A 17,245-nucleotide genomic window follows, 5' to 3' on the forward strand; every position below is an offset into this window, starting at 1 on the left:
CAATGTTGGTGAGATTTGGGTTGGGGATTGATTTTGGAGGTGGAATTTGATTCGAGGATCAGAATTAATTTGGGGGCGGGGGCTGAGGAAACAGAACTGACGACAGAGGCTGAAGTCATATTAAGCAGGGCAAACCGGACTTGGGTGGATTGACATCAGTTGGATGTAGAGGCTGTATGAATGCTGAGGGATTGCAGAGAGCTGGGCAGAATTGTCAGGTTCAGTATTAACTGGAGAATTGCAGTATTCATTTGGGAAAGTGTGAGGGGACAAAACAGACTCCAGTACAGCCCCTGCAGCCCTCCTGGGGCTACTCACTCTCAGGAGCTTCTGGGGCCCAGGCAATTGGTACCTGGGGACACTACCCCTTGTGCCAGCTAGACTGCTGCAGCAGCTTCCCAAATCCATTTTTAAAAATACCCTAAACTCCATGTTCTTCCGCAGTTAAAACAAAAAAAAAAACACTCTACACACACACATATATTGAGAGAGGGCAAGAGAGGGCGAGAGAGAGAGAGATCAGATGGGTAATGCTTTATTGGTATATTTACAATGTTAAAGCAATTTGGAAGCCTACCAGTGTCTCTGTCATCATGAAAAAATAAATTCTAAATACCTTTATGTGTTGATGTGTGCTTTTGGTTTTCTTCACACATGACGGGTGCATGATGGGGGATTTGGTGTTTGCAGAAAAGGGGTGAGAAGGGGTGTGTGGGAAGGTGGGTGGGTGTGTGTGGAGGGATGTGGGTTGGTCTGTGGGTAGGTGTGGGACAATTGCTAGGGGGACTGGGGGTGTGTGGGACCTTGTGGGGGTGCTGCTCATGAGTGGTGGGTCCCCCACACAGCACATGGAATGCCCCCCCCCGCACAGGGCCCCAGCTCCCCTCTGGAGGGCCACAACCCCTATCCCCTGCAGGGCTCCAGGCACCCTGGAGGGCCCCCCCACCCCAGGGTCCTAGCTTTACCTTGGAGGGGCCCTGCCACTCCTGCCCATGGCCCATAAGTAACCTTTCACAGCAGCAGAGGGACAATGCACTAAGCCCAGCTGGGTCCTGCTGGTCCTGAGGCTGCTCCTGCCACCCACAGCTGGGCTGGTCTGATGGTGACAGGACCCAGCATGGCATGTGAGGACCATGTGCTGGGCCCAGCTGGGTCCTGGAGCCTCTCTGCAGCCTGGCTGGGCTGGGCCCATGGTGACAGGCCCTGGCACAGCATGCGGCCCTGGCTAGCCAGGTCCTGGGGGCCCTCTTCAGCCCAGCTGGGCCAGGCCCATGGTGATAGCACAAACAGCCCCAGGGCTGGCAGGACCTGGCTTGGCTTCATACAGTCCCCCCGTGCTGAGCCGGGTTGGGCAGTACGAGCAGCCCAGGGCCAGCAGGGCCCAGCTTGGCTCCACACAGTCCCCACGCGCCGGGCCAGGCAGCACGAACAGCCTGGGGACCACGTGGCTCATGGTGCCTGGCCTGGCCCAGCATGCAGGGACTGCATGGAGCCAAACCGGGTCCTGCCAGCCCTGGGGCTGCTTATGCTGCCTGGCCCAACCAAGCGGTACGAGCAGCCTCAGGGCCAGCAGGACCCAGCTCAGCTCCACACATTCCCTGCATGTCAGACCATGTCCTGCCGCTATAGGGAGGGCCTGGCTGGGTGGCAGGAGACCAAAATTAATCACTGGAATTTTAACTTGAACTGGTCAGAACAGTTTTGTAAGTCTATGGTTTCATCAAGGCAGAACTGTTTCATTGAAACAGTTCTTGTTTTCAATGAAGATTTCTTGGAAACATTTTGTAAGAGAGACCATTGTCCCATGGTTCACGTGTGACAGGTTAGGTTGTATGATAGGGTTGATCGTGTAGTTTAGTAATGGGTTAGATAATATTGTGCATGGGATAGTTTAGATAGAGATGATCCTGTGGGATTTGGACTAAATGACCTCCAGAGGTCCCTCCAGCTCTACTTCTTTAGGATTCTCATCCCTCTGGGATTCTATGGGCTGAATTGAAGCGATTTGGGATAAAAATATCTCATCTGAACTAGGCACTACATGGATAAGACTCTCATATCTGAGGCCACTATCTGCCTCTCCTGCCAAAAAATGTTTGAAAGTTTGTTTTGTTTCTGAGGTTGCAGCTCTGGAAGTTGTTGAAAAATAGAACAATCTCATACATGTGAGCATACACGTGCACACATTGTGGATCTTCAGCCATCCATAGATAGATAGAAGCTGAGTCTGGCAGTCTCTGTAGCAGTTATGGCCCGGGTGATGTTGCCTGGGACCTTTTTGGATGATATGCCACAAGCCCCAGCTGTCCCTGAGGGCTTCTCTGGTCCCTGACCCCAGGCTTGTACCTGATAGAGTTTGCATCCTGGGGCACCAGAATGGAGATGGGGGGGATCAAGCTTTTGGGCCATACAGACTGGGGACTTGATGCAGTTGCAAGAGAGGTATCACTGTAAAGAAGGAACTAGGTTAATCCTTTCCTAGTCACACAACCACCAGTTTTCTATGGTGAGCAAGGATGCAAAGCCTGGAATTTGGTGGCAGCTGCAGGATCAAGGAAGGTGTAACTTGGTGGTAAGACATGAGATTTCTTCTCCCAGTCGTGTCATGCCCATGCTGTACTCCACACAGACAGAGGCTCAAGGCTCTCTGCCTCCATTCCAGAGCCTCCCTTTACTGAGTGCCCAGGCTTCACATGCCACACACAGCAGCTGCCCATGTCACTTATGGCACCCATACCACAGGTTGGCTACTCCCACTCCCTGGGGCTACAGCTCAGAAGGTTCACTAGTGCAGTATTGGCAGAGTACAGCCAAGGCAAAATTGCCTATATGCCATCTTTCTACCTCCTCGGTTCTTGGATAAAATGAATCAGAGCTGCATAAATTAAGAGTGGCTCTGGGAACTATAGGGCACATCTACGTGAGACACTACTGCACAGTCATTACTGCACATTTATTTAGTACTTGTATTAGCAAATACTAAATAAATATGCAGTAACTGGAGTTACTAATAATAATGCAGCCAATAGTAGCCTAATACTACTGAGCAGTAGTGTATTAGTGCTGTCCGTGCTGTGATGCACTAGTGCACGGCATTTTTCAGCTACTGCACAGTCTCATGTAGATGCACCCACTGTCAGTAGTTGTTCACACCAGTGAGCAGGTATATCCTGCAGACTGGCATTCTGTATATCTAACAGCTAGATGCAGCTAGACTTTTTTCAGAAGTGTATTTCTTCCCAAAATCTTTCACCCAGCCTCACCACTATTTCTGTAATGAATCCGTTTCACACAATATCATTCGACATGGCTGAGAATGGAGCTGTCAGGCTCCTCTGGCACTCTGCAGACTGAGAACAATCACAGATGTGTGATTTTCAAGATTTCTTCTTTTACTTCCACTGTTTGTGCAATCTGCTTTTTCTCTGTCTCCCCAAGATCCCTTGTTTCCCTGGCATTTTTCTCTTGCCAAGAATTGATTTGCATCTTGAGAACTGGTTTTAGCTCTGTCAGCAAAACTCTGACATAGCCTGCATGTTGCTGCTATAAAGAGATTATTTTCATTCAGTCCAGAAATCAGTAAAGCCAACAGGAACCTTGGTGACCACCACTGACTGTTTGAGAACTTTTGGCCTAGCTTTCAGCCCACAAAAATATGCATTGCAATGCCTGCAAAATTGAACCCAGTACTATTGGATGCATGGTTATTTACATATGCCATGGATCTGCAGGCATAAGTATAATTTTGCATGAACCTTCACATCTCTTTTTTGTGATTCCAGACTGCAGGTTGCCTTTGAGGCTGAGTGAATATACAGTCTTCCTTATATTGTCTTGTTTCTTATTTATGCTGTGCTGTAGAAAAAGTTCTAAACTCAATCTCATATCCAAGTGCATGTACACAGACATACAAAAGCTTATGTGGGAATTTGAAGAAGGAGGAGTCAAACTTGAACCAAAGGTATGTGACAGGTATGAATACTCAGGATAATTAGGATCATTGGGATAAGGCAGAATGGGGAAAATTATCTGTATATCAAGAAAAAGTTTCTCGTGGCTTGGTTTATTAGGTTATGGAATAGTCTTTTAAGGGACACAGGGAAAATTCCTTCCCTTGGGACATTTCTAACTAGATTGGATAAACAATGGGGCTATGCAAAGCTTCGGGTGCTGATTCAATTCAGAGGAGATTCGGCCCAATTCAGCAGTTGAATCTCTAAATCCAAATCGAATCAGAAGACCAATATAAAGGTCCAAATCAATTTGAAGCTCTCTAAATCAATTTGGAAAATATTCAGAGAGCTTCAGAGACTCGGGCAGTCCCCACTCGCTGCTTCAGGGAACTGGACCTGGACTCCATGCTGGTAGGTAGGGGGCGGGGGATGGGGATGGGGCTGGAGGAGGAGGAGAGGACCATGGTGGGGGACCATGCCCTCCTGAGTTCCCCCTGACCCCCGCCCACTCTCCCATCCCCGTCAATGGCTGCCTGCTTGGCTCCAGCTCCTGGCTCTTTAAAAAAAAAAAAACAAAGCCCCCAATCACGAGCTGCTGCAGCAGCCATCAGGGCTTTGGGGGGCTTGTGGCAGAGCCTCCCATGCAGTGCAAGGCAGTGGGGATCGCTCCCCCCACTCCCACCTGGCCTTGCAGGAGCCAGTGAGTGCAGGGCTTTTTTTTATTTTATTTTTTTAACAGCCGGGAGCTGGGGCTTGGGCTGGGGCTGGGGCTGGGGCTGGGGCTGGGCCAGGAAGCCATTGACAGGGCTGGTAGAGTGGGCAGGACATGGGGCCTGTTCAATTTGGAGATTCGGGCGATTCAGCAGCAGCTGAACCTCTGAATCGGATTCAACCGAATCATTTCAGGACAGTGATTCAAATCACCAAATCGGACGAATCTGAAGCAAATACTAGTCACTTTGCACAGGCCTAATAAACAATGCTTTGTAGTATACAATCTTGCAAGAGGTAGAAAACACAACCTTAAAGGTCTCTCCCTTCTATTTGTATCTTCAGGTACTTTTTTTCCCCTCTTGTGAGTCAGGTTTTCTTTTGAACAATTGTTTGAATCATTTATTAATCATATCTTTTTTGTCTTCCCAGTAATGCTTTTGCCTACAAAGTGGACGGAAGTCAAGGGGTGCCCTTTTCTTTATGTACTAAAGAAATACACAGTAGTATAAGTAATAAAATGAATATCAAATGCTTTTTCAAAGTTTTCAGAGAACTTTTAATGTATTTCCTCCATCCAAAAACATCTTCTATGCTGACATTTTTGAATAAGCCAAGTTATTCTGAACAGGCTTTTACATACACTCAAGTATAAATATTCTGATACAAAAAAATATCCAAACCCAACCACTCATGCTCACATTTGGAGGGGCACAGTGGTGACATGCATAACACAGCATGCATCTTTGTGACTGGCTGCTTAGCACCATCTTCCATGGAGACTAGGGCTCTTCGTGGCAAGCAATGTTAGATGCCTCTCGACCATGCTGCTGCTTTGTACTGATTGGATTTTCATGACCAGGGAGGGTAACAGTGATGGGTCTAAAGTCTGACATGATGAGATGAGCTGATCAGCTTAAGCAATGCCTCCAGGTGAGGAGAAAGCCAGTGAGCTCTGTGCAGAGAAGGCACCACAACAACGATGCCACTGAATTTCTTGACAATGTCCCTGAAAGAAGCTTTCTGCACTTTGGGTTTATCTGAGATTGTGATAAAGTTTCCTTTCAAAGTATAGTTTTGAGAACAATGATGGAGTAAACTAGAGAGCTGAACAGTCAGGTAGCGGCAGGTACCAGTCGGTGCTGCTAGCATTGCCTTGTGTGAAGCCATGTAGGGGCAGGGTCTCATTGTGCATATCAGGGTTTTGCCATGGATATTAAACATAGGACAGGTGCTGGCTAGCTAAAGCATTTTGAGGATATTGGCTGGCCAGAAGAACTGAGCTTTCTTTCTTCTGCTGCTGTGGAGTAGCTATATGAAATGGCACGGAATGTCCTATTCTAGCACACCTCCAATGCCACACTCAGCAACCACTTCTTTGTTTCACCTGTTTAACAATATATGCATTTTATGTTTGCCAAGATATTTAGATCTTCTGTTTTATTTTGTTCATACTCAGGATCTGATCTGTTTCAATCCTGTTTGATTCTTAAACTAAATTATCAAAAGCAGAGAAACAAAAGTTGCAGAAGAACACAGCAAGGATTCACAGAACTCATAAAATCAAGTACATATTAACAAATATATATATATATATATATATATATTAAGCTTTAGATTAAAAAAAAATCTTTCCAGGTTTTTATATATGCACACTATAGGATGCAAGGACATAAACAAGTTTTGCATACAGTGACTCTCAGTGCTTTGCCCGTTAATATGATGTCTGCTCTACCATTATAATCTTTCCTTTTCAGAAGAATGCAGCTAGATTTTTTTTTTTAATATAGAAAGCTGGATGTAGCACTGCAACTGAGCTGTTCCTCCGTATAAATGAAGGTTTCCTGGTACCATTACATTGTGTTAGGAAAGAGAAGGAGAAAAATAATAGTGCTTTGGGTTCTTAGACAATCTTGTTTTCCAGGGCTGCGATCCTTTTTGTCACGGCTTCCAGTGAATAAGAATTAAGGAAAATGAATGTCATGTTTCAGGGATGCAGGGATCATAACTAAGTTGTCAAAAATCAAAGACAATAGTACTATCCCCTCTGCTCAGGATCTGGCTCATCATTTAAGGACAGAAAGGACCACTATGATAATCTAACCCTGAATTTCTCACCCTTTCCAGATTGATGACTTCCTATTTGAAGTAAAAGACCAGCTCTTTCCTTTCAATGTAAGGTAAGAGTAAAAATGTAGCCATGATTTGTAGTGTTTTTCAAGAGATTGACGGAGAATGCTTGACCTTGAACTGTAAGGACGTGCAGAGTGTTGGAAAAAGATTTTCTTTGATTTAGATTGCAATGCAATTTTCAATGCCACGAAATTTTCCTGATTCTCTTTTATGACCCGCAGGGGGCTATGACCCACAGGTTCAGAAACACCAATTTAGTTTGACCCCCTGCATAATGTGAGCCATAAAATTTCAGCCACATTATACCAAACGAAGGGATGGTTTACGTTGTAAGTGACATTGTGGAATCTAGTGTCTTGAGGTTATCCTGAGTATTTTTTAAAAGGGCATTCGATCTTGACAACCCAGTGACTCCAAGTGATGGAGAATGTAACTCATTCTTTGGTGAGCTCTCCCAGTGGTTCATTAATTACCTTTACTTACCATGAAAATGTTATGTCTTATTTTCTACTTGACTTTTGCTTGCTTCTCCTTTTGTCATTGGCTCATTATGACCTTGCTGGGTATATTGAAGAACCTCTAAAGCACAATGCATAACCCTTGTGCTCTCACAGATATTACCAGTAGCCTTGTCATTGTGTGAGCAGGTGCAGGAATCAATTATATGAGTAACTGAGTAATTACATAAGATCCTGATAGCATCTGGATCTTAAACAGACAGCAAATCTTACCTTACATGCTTGGAGTAAACTCTTTGGCAATAACCACAAAGCTTCCACTGTATCCTCCTTTAAATCCCACCTTAAAGCTTATCTATTTTGAAGTGCCTGCAAGTCATACCGGCTGACACTTGAACAGCAAATGCTACTTTTGGGCTCACCCTTATCTGCCCAATTTGTTTGACTTGTTCTCTTCCTGTGTCCTGTCAGACATGCAGATGTTGAGCTATGTAGGGCAGGGATTGTCTCCTTTTGTTACGCGTCTGTACAGAACTCAAGTGTGTTGAAGCCTACAGTCTCCCAGTTAAACCCTCTCTCTGGTCAGGAGGCTTGCTAATTTGCTATCTCCACAAAATGCAACCCAACCCTGTATGTTCTGGACATGGTCAGCTTCCAAAGGATATATTTCCGCTGCAATGACTTTATGAGGTCTTCTACTTTTGTCTGGAACTTCACAATGGCTTTACATTCACAGGGGTCTTCCTCTGTGGACCAGAGAACAAAAGTGAAGATGAATCAGACATAAGATGGAACAACAAAGAGTCAAAACTTAAATCATGAGGCAACTGAAATAGGGTAATGCCCATTTTCTTCAGCTACAAGCATGGAGGAAATCAAGATATCCTACTAAATTCTCTGACTGGCTATTGCTTTGTTTAACCTTAAATTAAACAGAGGGTTACAGACTTCTCTGGCTCTATACATGCTGAACTGTGAATATTCCAGTTTTACTTATCAAATTAATGACTGTCATATGTACTTCACAGAGTCACAGACATTTAGGGCTGGAAGGGACCTCATGAGATCATCAGGTCTGAGCCCCCTGCTCTGGGCAGGAATGACTGCTGCAGCAAATAACCCCGGCAAGGTGTGCAACTGTGTCCTTCTGAAGATTTCCAGGGTAGGAGCCTGCACCACCCCTGCTGGGAGTCTATTCCAGAGTCTGGTAACACAAGCCATGAAGCTTTTCCCTATATCCAGTCTGAAATCATCTTCTAGGAGTTTATGACCATTGTTCCTGGTTTCCCCCCTAGGGAGGTTTGGTGAATAGCTGCTCACCTAGCCCTGGATGTTCACCCCTGATATATTTGTAAGCTTTTAAGAGTATGGTTAAGCAAAAAAGTCTTTTCTGATTTTCAGGAAAAAAATAAATGGTGGGTTCTGCTCATGGATACCACAGAACATTCCCTGAGCTTTGGGCTTGATTCCATGCAGTATTTTAAAGCTGTTGTATTACAAACAGAAAATCTACATGCAGACAGTCAAATGGTGAGATTGCATCAAGTTACTTCACTCAGACTACAAGGGGCTCATCCATACCACTTCAGTAGGCGCGTCCCAGGAAGGATAGGACATCCAGGCCTAGCCCATCTGTGTCTGCTGGCATGCTCCTAAGTTTGACATTCACCAGGATGGCCACTCTAGGCTTGCTTCTAGCACCTGCTCTCAAGCCCTCAGTCTTCAGGGGGTCTGAGAGCCCCCCAGAAGGAGGCCAGAGCAACCTCAGCGGTGAGCTTTTCACTCTGCACCAGGTCAGCAGATGCAAATGGAAGGAATGTCCTTGCTGATGCAGAACCAACAAGCCCTAGGAGAGCTAGTGCCTCGGAGAGAGATATGACATGGTGAGGGACACAAAAATGATGTCTGCAGGGTTCCTGCAGGAAGTTGCACTGGGCACCTTCACCTAGGCCAGTGCTCTGTGTGTGTCAGGAGGCTTTTTGGTCTGTCAAACCTGGAGGATCTCACATGCACTATTAGTCCTCCCTTTGTTAGGAAAATATGGACAGAACACAACCCTGGTAGGGACAAAGTGTGTGGGGAACTAAGTAAAATGGGATGCAAGATGGTGGCTTAGGCAAGGATCTCATGCTCTACCTCCTTTCAAATGTCTTCTCGCCATTCTCAGGGAGCTTGAAGACTTGAGCCCGTTCTCCTCACAGCACACTTCTCTGCTAGGTTCATGAAATACTAGATGACTGGGAGGGGAGAGATGGAAGGAGCTGTGGAAGTGTCCCTCTCCTCTCTGTTTTCACTCACCCATGCTAGTAGTGACACCATGGGGGAAATAAATATTAAAAAAAAAACATTTAAATATTAGTTCAGCTTGGGACCCCAAGAACTAATAGGTGTCCTTCATAACTGGATAGGAAATGTCTTTTCTTCTTTGTTCCATTTTCAGTCCCATAGTTAAAGCTGCAGTGAGTTTTGCTCCATTAGTAATGTAGGCCAAGCTCTCTGTATTAGTAAACTTTTAATATTGCATTAATGATTTACCAACATACCTTTATCATTCTGATTAAGTGGAAGAGCCATTTCTATTTGAGAGAGATGAAATCAAACTGAATAGCTGCAGAGGAGGGCTACTAGGAGGATCAGAGAAATGGAAAAATGTTCGTATGGAAGAAGATTAAAAGAGCTTTACTTGTTTAGCCTGGCAGAACAAAGGCCCAGGGGGGATATGATTGCTGTCTATAAATACATCAGTGGAGTAAAATACAAAATAGAACAAATGACTGTTCAAACTAGATGAGAATATTGACACAAAAACAAAGAGGTATAAAGTAGCCATGAATACATGTAGGTTGGAAATGTGAAGTCTCTAATAATCAGAGAAGTGCAGTTCTCAAACAAACTGCCATTAGGAATCAGAAGGTAGCTCAAAGGTCAGCCCATGGCTCCTGAATGTGGTTCTTTCAGACTGCAAACTGGTGGCCCTAACCACTGGGCTATCCTGTTTCCATGACATAAGAAGGGAAGTGAAACAGCTGCAGCTAATCTGTCAAGAGGAACTACAAGAGGAACTACATTGCATTTTGGCAAGAAGGTGACAATGTTACTTGAAAGGCTGCATTTTTGCATCTGCAACAATAAAAAATAAATCCCTACAGTAAGAATTAGTCTGGACAACCCAAGCGGCACAGCATCTGTACAGCTACTGCATATTGCAAATGCACATCATGTCTCACCCTGAGGCGCTGGCTTTCACAGGGCTTGTAGACCAGGGGTGGGCAAAATGTGGCCCGCGGGCCAGATGCAGCCTACCAGGCCACTCTATCTGGCCCACGGGGCCCCTGAAAAATTTAGAAAATTAATATTTATCTGCCCCTGGCTGCCTGTCATGGTTTGCCAAACTCAGTCAGCAGCCCTCCACCCAAAATAACTGCCCGCCCCTGTTGTAGACTGTACCTCGGTAGAGATCCCTGGGTTTGAACCAGTTTATTCACGGCTTTGTGCTCACTAGGTCTCTATACCAATGAAAACATATTTTCCTAGTAGTAGTATAAATCAACATAGGCCTATACAACTGGTTTTGGAAAGAAAATGCCAAGTTGTTACAGTGTTAGGAAGAGCCTTTCATTGTAGCTTTCTAATATATTGAGAGCTAATACTACATTGCTCAAACATCTGGAAGCCCAGCCATTTGTTCACTGCAGTACCGTGGGGTCTGCTGAGTTAAGGGGATGATACCAAGAGTTATAGTCATTCTTCAGGAACCCATGTTTATTCTTCCCTTCAAAGGCTCCGTGTTTTGGACTGACTTATAATTCCCCCCAAACAACTTGGATACAATTTTGCCCAGAGACCCCCCTTTATTGGCTGGGAAAGTTGTTTATGATTATTAGTCATACAAGAGGAATGGCCTCCTCAGAGCCACAAAATACTGCATCTTCCTGGTGCTTCTTTGAAGGAAAACGGCCTCCTTGGTTTTCAGGAGGCCCGGTAGATCAGGAAAAACACCTTACATGGAACAAAGTGATATCTATATCTCCCAGTGCTTCTAGATACCTTCTGATGCATTCAGGGGAAGGACTGCCATGGATGAAAGAAAGAAAGAGAAGCACATTTGAAAGCACAAGAGAGAGGGTTGCTCTGGTTCAGAAAAACACAAGAATAGATCAACACAAAAAGTTTGGCTGCTGACATGGCCGGTCTGGGGACTCTACAGAGCTGTAGGATACACACTTGGGGTGGAAAGCAAGGGAGAGAAGATTTCCAGCACTTAAGCGAAGGTAGACCAAGTGCCTATTGGCCTTGGTCCTATCTCATGGACCAAGTGCCTATTTGCTTCTCTGCTTATAGAATGAGGGCTTTTTGCATATAATTCCCATCACTGTAAGTAGGCTCCCACATTCTTTCCTTACTCACCAACACAGATTTTCTTTTGCAGTTTCTTCCCAATCTTGTTGATGGCTTTGAAATCAGCAGTGTAGAAGTAATGCTCTGCCACAGGCTCTGAAGCGATTTCCCTTAAGTTCGTCTTCCACAGCATTGCCCACTCCCACAGCGAACATCCTAAACCCTGCAAACAACAAGGGTTGTTAACCCTGCTGCCATGTTCTGCCCTGGAACAGCTGCAGAAATGTAACCAACTTGTACATCCTTCCCTGCCTTTACCACAATCAACATATGCCTCACTCCTTGGATGTTCAGCATGGGTGTCCCCCAAGTGTATGGAGCTGTGGCTGTAATAGTACCACATGTTCAAAGAAGATCACTTGAGAACACCCACGCTGTCTGGACATGCAGTTACAGTGCTGTCAAATTCCCCAGCTACAGGATCATGTGAAATGGAAGCTGTTACAGCCCACTGAATAAAAAACACACATCCTGTAGACTTGCCATGCAAATGGTGAGAGCCCTTCTTAAGCTGTCTCAGAAAGCCAAGAGAAAGCTAAAATTACAAACTAAAATCCCTGTAACGCTAGGAAAACTCAGCTCTGGATTTACATCTGAGATTGCCTCTTGTGTATTTTTCCCCTGTAAGTACTTGTTTAACAACTGGTGATAGAGAAAAGAAAAAGAATGCAAATACAACATAAATCAGTGATCCACATACTACTATTATGTGAATGAGGCTTTTAAATACTAGCTTAATGCATTCTGTGCTTTACACCCCATGTGCATGATAAACATGCTTCTGAAATGTCAGTTATTTGTGCCCTTGTGTTTGATCTTTATTATTATACCCCAGCCCTCAAACAGGTCCAGTGGTCATAACAAATGATGCAAGGAGGTGAAAGATTTAGCAATTCACAAGCAGATCCAAAAGGGCTGCATCCGTTTCATGCAGTAAAGAAGGGATACGAGGAATCTGCTCGTTAGTAGGCTAGCAGAAGGGCATCTCTCCAGACACTTAAGCTTCAAGATTTATTAAATGTTTATTTTTATTTTAGTTATAAACCCTCACTGGAAGTGGAGAAGGGGTTCCCTGCCTATCCCCCGTCACATGTGCCTGAGAGCAAAGGTTTGTTGAGGTTGAGTGTATTCTACTGAAACTTGCCCATGTGGGAAGGGGGCAGCACATGGCCCAACCATCACTTAAATTCTGTTTCAGGTCAATTGGGGGTTTTAACTTGGAGTCAATGATGGCACAAAGTCCTTGTACATGGGTGTTCTGGTTTGTAACTATATAGTTTGGTTGTATGCAAGGATTCGGGATAAAGGGTTGGGGCGTAAGAAAAAGGTTCCCTGTATCTTCTTGCAAAAAAATAGTTTGTCCCTTAATCTGTGATGCTTTTTTGTAGGTCTGTGCAAAGCGGCTAGTATTCACTTTGGATTTGGCTGATTCAGGGGACAGCGATTCAATCTGGTGATTTGAATCACTGTCCCGAATCGATTCAGCTGGATCAGCCAGGTCCATCCCCCCAGCCCGGCAATGGTTGCCCTGTCTGCCCCAGCTCCCAGCACTTGGGGAAAAAAAAGTCCCGACTAACTGGGTGCTGCCAGGTGGGGGCGATCCCCACTGCCCCACGCTGCATGGGGGGCTCTGCCATGAGCCCCCCAAGCCTCCCCTCTGTCCCAGTCCCCCCATGGCTGCCCTGCCTGCCATGGCTCCAGCCCTTTAAGAAAAAAACCCATGAGAAAACCCCCGCACTTACTAGTTCCTTCCTGGTGGGGGGCAGTGCCCACTGCCCCCCACTGCCCCATGCAATGTGGGCAGCTCTTCCATGAACCCCCTGAAGCCCCAAGGCTGCTGCAGGGGTGGTGCATCCTGGGGCTTTTCTCTATTTTTTTTTTCTTAAAGGGCTGGAGCTGCAGCAGGCAAGGCAGCCATGGGGGAAGGGGGAGCTGACGGTATTGGGGGGGCATTGGGAGGACTCGTGTAGAGCCCCTCATGCAGCATGCGACAGTGGAGGGAAGTGGGGATCGCCTCCCACCCAGCAGCACCTGGTGTGTCAGAGCTTTTTTTTAGAGCTGGGGTGGGTAGGGCAGCCGTGGAGGGGCTGGGGAGTGGGCAGGGGTCAGGAGGGCTGGAAAAGCATGGAGGGGCTGGGGGCTGGCAGGGTCCTTCCATGATCCCCTCCCCTTTTTCTACTTACCAGCACCAAGTCTGGCTGCAGCTCCCTGCTGCAGCCACCAGGGACTGTCTGAATCATAAACTCTCCAAATCTTTTTCAAATCCAAAGATTTGGAGAGCTTTGAATCAATTCGGACCTTTTAATTGGTCCTCTGATTCGATTTGAATTCGGAGATTCAGCCACCGAATCCAGCCAAATCTCCATATCGAATCAGGACCTGAAGCTTCGCACAGCCCTAGTATTTTGTTTATTCCCTTGATGCTCTTTTCTTTTTATGGTCCTTAATGCTGAGATGCCATGATCTATAGTCCTACCTGACTGTGCAACCCAAGCCACGTTGCTCATCGCAAGCTCAGAGATGCTCTCTCTTTCCTTATTAGGGAAGGGGAGTCATGATGAAAATTACTTTTATTACAAATAGAAGCCAGGCTAGATTTGAACCACATAGACTAGCCAAATGTGTGTGTGTGTGTGTGTGTGTGTGTGTGTATGTTTGTGTGTGTGTGTGTGTGTGTGTGTGTCAATATGTGCGCGTGTGTGTGTGTGTGTGTGTATAGCATATCAGATGAAGTGAGCTTCATATATATATCTACGCTGGTTAGTTTGTAATATTCAAATCTACCCTGACTTCTACTTGACTCAGACTAAGATAGCTATCTATGTCTCTGTTTTATTACAAATATAAGGCCAGGACGGGAGAAGGAAGAGGGTTGAAAAGGCTCACACACAATTGAAAGGTTCACATGCAACATCTCCATCCTTGCATAAACTAATTGCCTCCTTTGTTGAAAGCCTCAGCTGAGAGACTGGTGTTTTACTTGGAAGAAAAACCACAGGGTGAGGTTTTTATGCCACACATGGAATTAGACATTAGATGGAATGTCCCCGTCCAACTCCCAGCCCGAGCTACCCCACCGAATGTAGAAAATAGAAACGCTCTCGGTCAGTATAGATGCCTCTGGGTAGAGTAGAAGCAAAGTATGGGAAACTTGGCTCTATTGCTACCCATGTTTTATAATGAATGAAGGACTTTGTTTTCTGAGATTATCAATCCAGTGGCACCATTATGACTTCATCACAACTATAGATGAACCAGCACCAGATAGAGTATTTGACCCAAAGAGAAAACAAGCACATGGATTTGGGGGGCCTACCTAGCTCCTTCGCTTTCTTGGAAGCATCAGTGATGTAATCTTGTGACCGTCCATCAGTGAAGACAATGCCCACCTTGGGGACACCAGGCCTTGCTCCATTAGAGACAGCAAAGGAATTGTCAACGAGGTATTTCAGAGCTTGGCCTGTCATGGTTCCTTTCTCCATGTAGGCCATCCTTTTCACTGCTGTCTTGATGTCCTTCTTGTTGTTGTACCGCCCCAGAGGGAACTCCTGCCTGACCGAACTAGAGTATTGAACCAGGCCAACATGGGCAAGTGTATCTGACACTTCCAATGAGTCCACAATCTGGTTGATGAACTTCTTCACCAGCTCAAAGTTTTCTGGTCGTACACTCTTCGAGCCATCAATCAGGAAAACAAGATCAAGGGCGGCTCCTCCACCCCCACTGCATGCTGGAAAGAAATGAGAGAGGGCAAAAGGTGAATGTGAGAAGCTCAGGTCCCAATTAATTAGACAGGCGGCTAGCTGCAGAAGGACTTTATTAATGGCAACATATAACGGGTTGGTCAAAAAAAGACAGCTGTTTTTAATGTTTTTATTTTCTCATTTTTAAAAGTTGTTGTGGTCATTTTTACAAAAAGAAGTTTAAAAAACAGTTTTCAAAAATGAGAAGCATGTGTTTCAAACAAGATTTGCTTGTATCAGCTGCTACCCCTTGCCTCATATTTTTATTAAATGTTTTTAGATAGAGATGTGTGTGCGTATGTAACCAGAAACTTTTAGCAAAAACAGTGAGGCTGGGGGGGAGCAGCTGATAAAAGCAAATCTTGTTTACAAGCATTCAGTTAACTCTAAAACTAACAGGGCTTAAATTTCATAGATGGACTCACAGGGCCATTCACCTCTATATCACAAAGTATTGTTACCATATTCATTCATTAATCCTCTCGGGATCTTAGTGAGTGGTATTAACTGACCTTGGGAGGTGTTGTAAAGTGTCGTCCTAGGCTTTGTATGAGGCGGGCGATTTGAGCTTAGGGTAATGCATGGCACAAGAACATTTTAATTTGTAAGCACTAGGGAATTTTAATGATGGGCGTCATAGGTTTAATTTCTATTGGTGTCATGGGACTTCCCCAAACCTTGACTCACAAAATGCATCTTTTGTGAGGGAGTGATTAGATCCTAGGAGGTCAGGGTTAGGCAGAATTCCTGTGGCCAAATGTTTTTTCCTCGGCTCGGCAATGAAGGTTGCACTGATACAGCCAGAGGTAGGTTTAAGAGCTGGGTTCTGTTCCCAGCTTGGCTACTGACTGTCTCCTTGTTTCAGATGACTGAGTTCACAGCCCCCAGTCCATTTCAGTACATCTCTTGTTCCAGCAGGCAATGGCCAGGATAAAGAAAAAAAAAAGGCAACTTTGGATATAGTCCACATATCAAAATGTTTTGCTCTGCTGGAAATCCTAGAGGCCATAAAGTGACTGAAACTGGTACAGAAAGTCTCTTTGTTTCCTGAATGGCAGAGACCCCCCAAAACTAATCGGTGCCTGTCCCACAAAATCTAATAGGAAGCAGTCCCCGGGAGACTCCTTCTCATGTTTCTTTGGCAGGTCATTTTAGACAGCTCATCATGGCCACCCAAGCAGGGATAGGGCAGGGGTGGGCAAAAGGCAGCCTGCGGGCCAGATGCAGCCCACCAGGCCATTCTGTTAGGCCCGCAGGGCCCCTAAAAATTGAGAAAATTAACATTTATCTGCCCCTGGCTGCGCGGCCCTCAGTGGCTTGCCAATACTCAGTAAGCGGCCCTCCACCCAAAATAATTGCCCGCCCCTGGGATAGGGTTTGTGCTGAAAGGCAAAGAGATCAAATACTTTGAAGCAGAACATATAGGTAGGAAGGTTCAGGTAGTTTGGGCAGAAGTCTGGAATGACATTACCCATGTGGTGGATGCTCAATGCCACCTTTACGAAGTTTATACCCTCAACTATGTCTGGAGAGAATTTTTAGCTCAACATTTACATTTTTTTTTTTGAAACTACAAATGTTGTGCCAGTGAGCAAAAAATAAAAACAAGAAGATTTCCAAATATTTTAAATGGAAGATTTTAATTTTGAAATTCAAAAAACCCTTTTGGTTTCAAAATTCCTTATATTGTATTTCGAAAGGAAACATTAAACAACAGTCAAAGCAGAGTAACTTTTTTACAAATCCAAAGCAATATTTTGGTTTGCCAACAATTTCAAAAAAGGTTTCCCTTTAAGTCAACTCAAAATTAATTTTAAAATTAGTTTTCAAAACTAAATGAATTGAAAAA

General features: G+C 45.1%; 1 protein-coding gene across 1 annotated transcript in view; it reads right to left on the bottom strand.

Annotated features, from left to right (window-relative positions):
* Window positions 1–5,199: 5,199 nt before the first annotated feature.
* The window catches only part of MATN1 (matrilin 1), a 38,709-nt gene continuing 26,663 nt past the window's right edge, over window positions 5,200–17,245 (bottom strand). Inside the window, 5 exon segments of the mRNA XM_090057389.1 lie at window positions 5,200–6,617; window positions 7,921–8,001; window positions 11,663–11,768; window positions 11,770–11,816; window positions 14,970–15,383. Coding sequence (XP_089913515.1) covers window positions 6,568–6,617; window positions 7,921–8,001; window positions 11,663–11,768; window positions 11,770–11,816; window positions 14,970–15,383 — 698 coding nt within the window. The 3' untranslated portion in view covers window positions 5,200–6,567.

The sequence above is a fragment of the Crocodylus siamensis genome, chromosome 7 (genome assembly GCF_052110815.1).
Source record: "Crocodylus siamensis isolate JL-2025a chromosome 7, ASM5211081v1, whole genome shotgun sequence".
NCBI classification, from domain to species: Eukaryota; Metazoa; Chordata; order Crocodylia; family Crocodylidae; genus Crocodylus; species Crocodylus siamensis.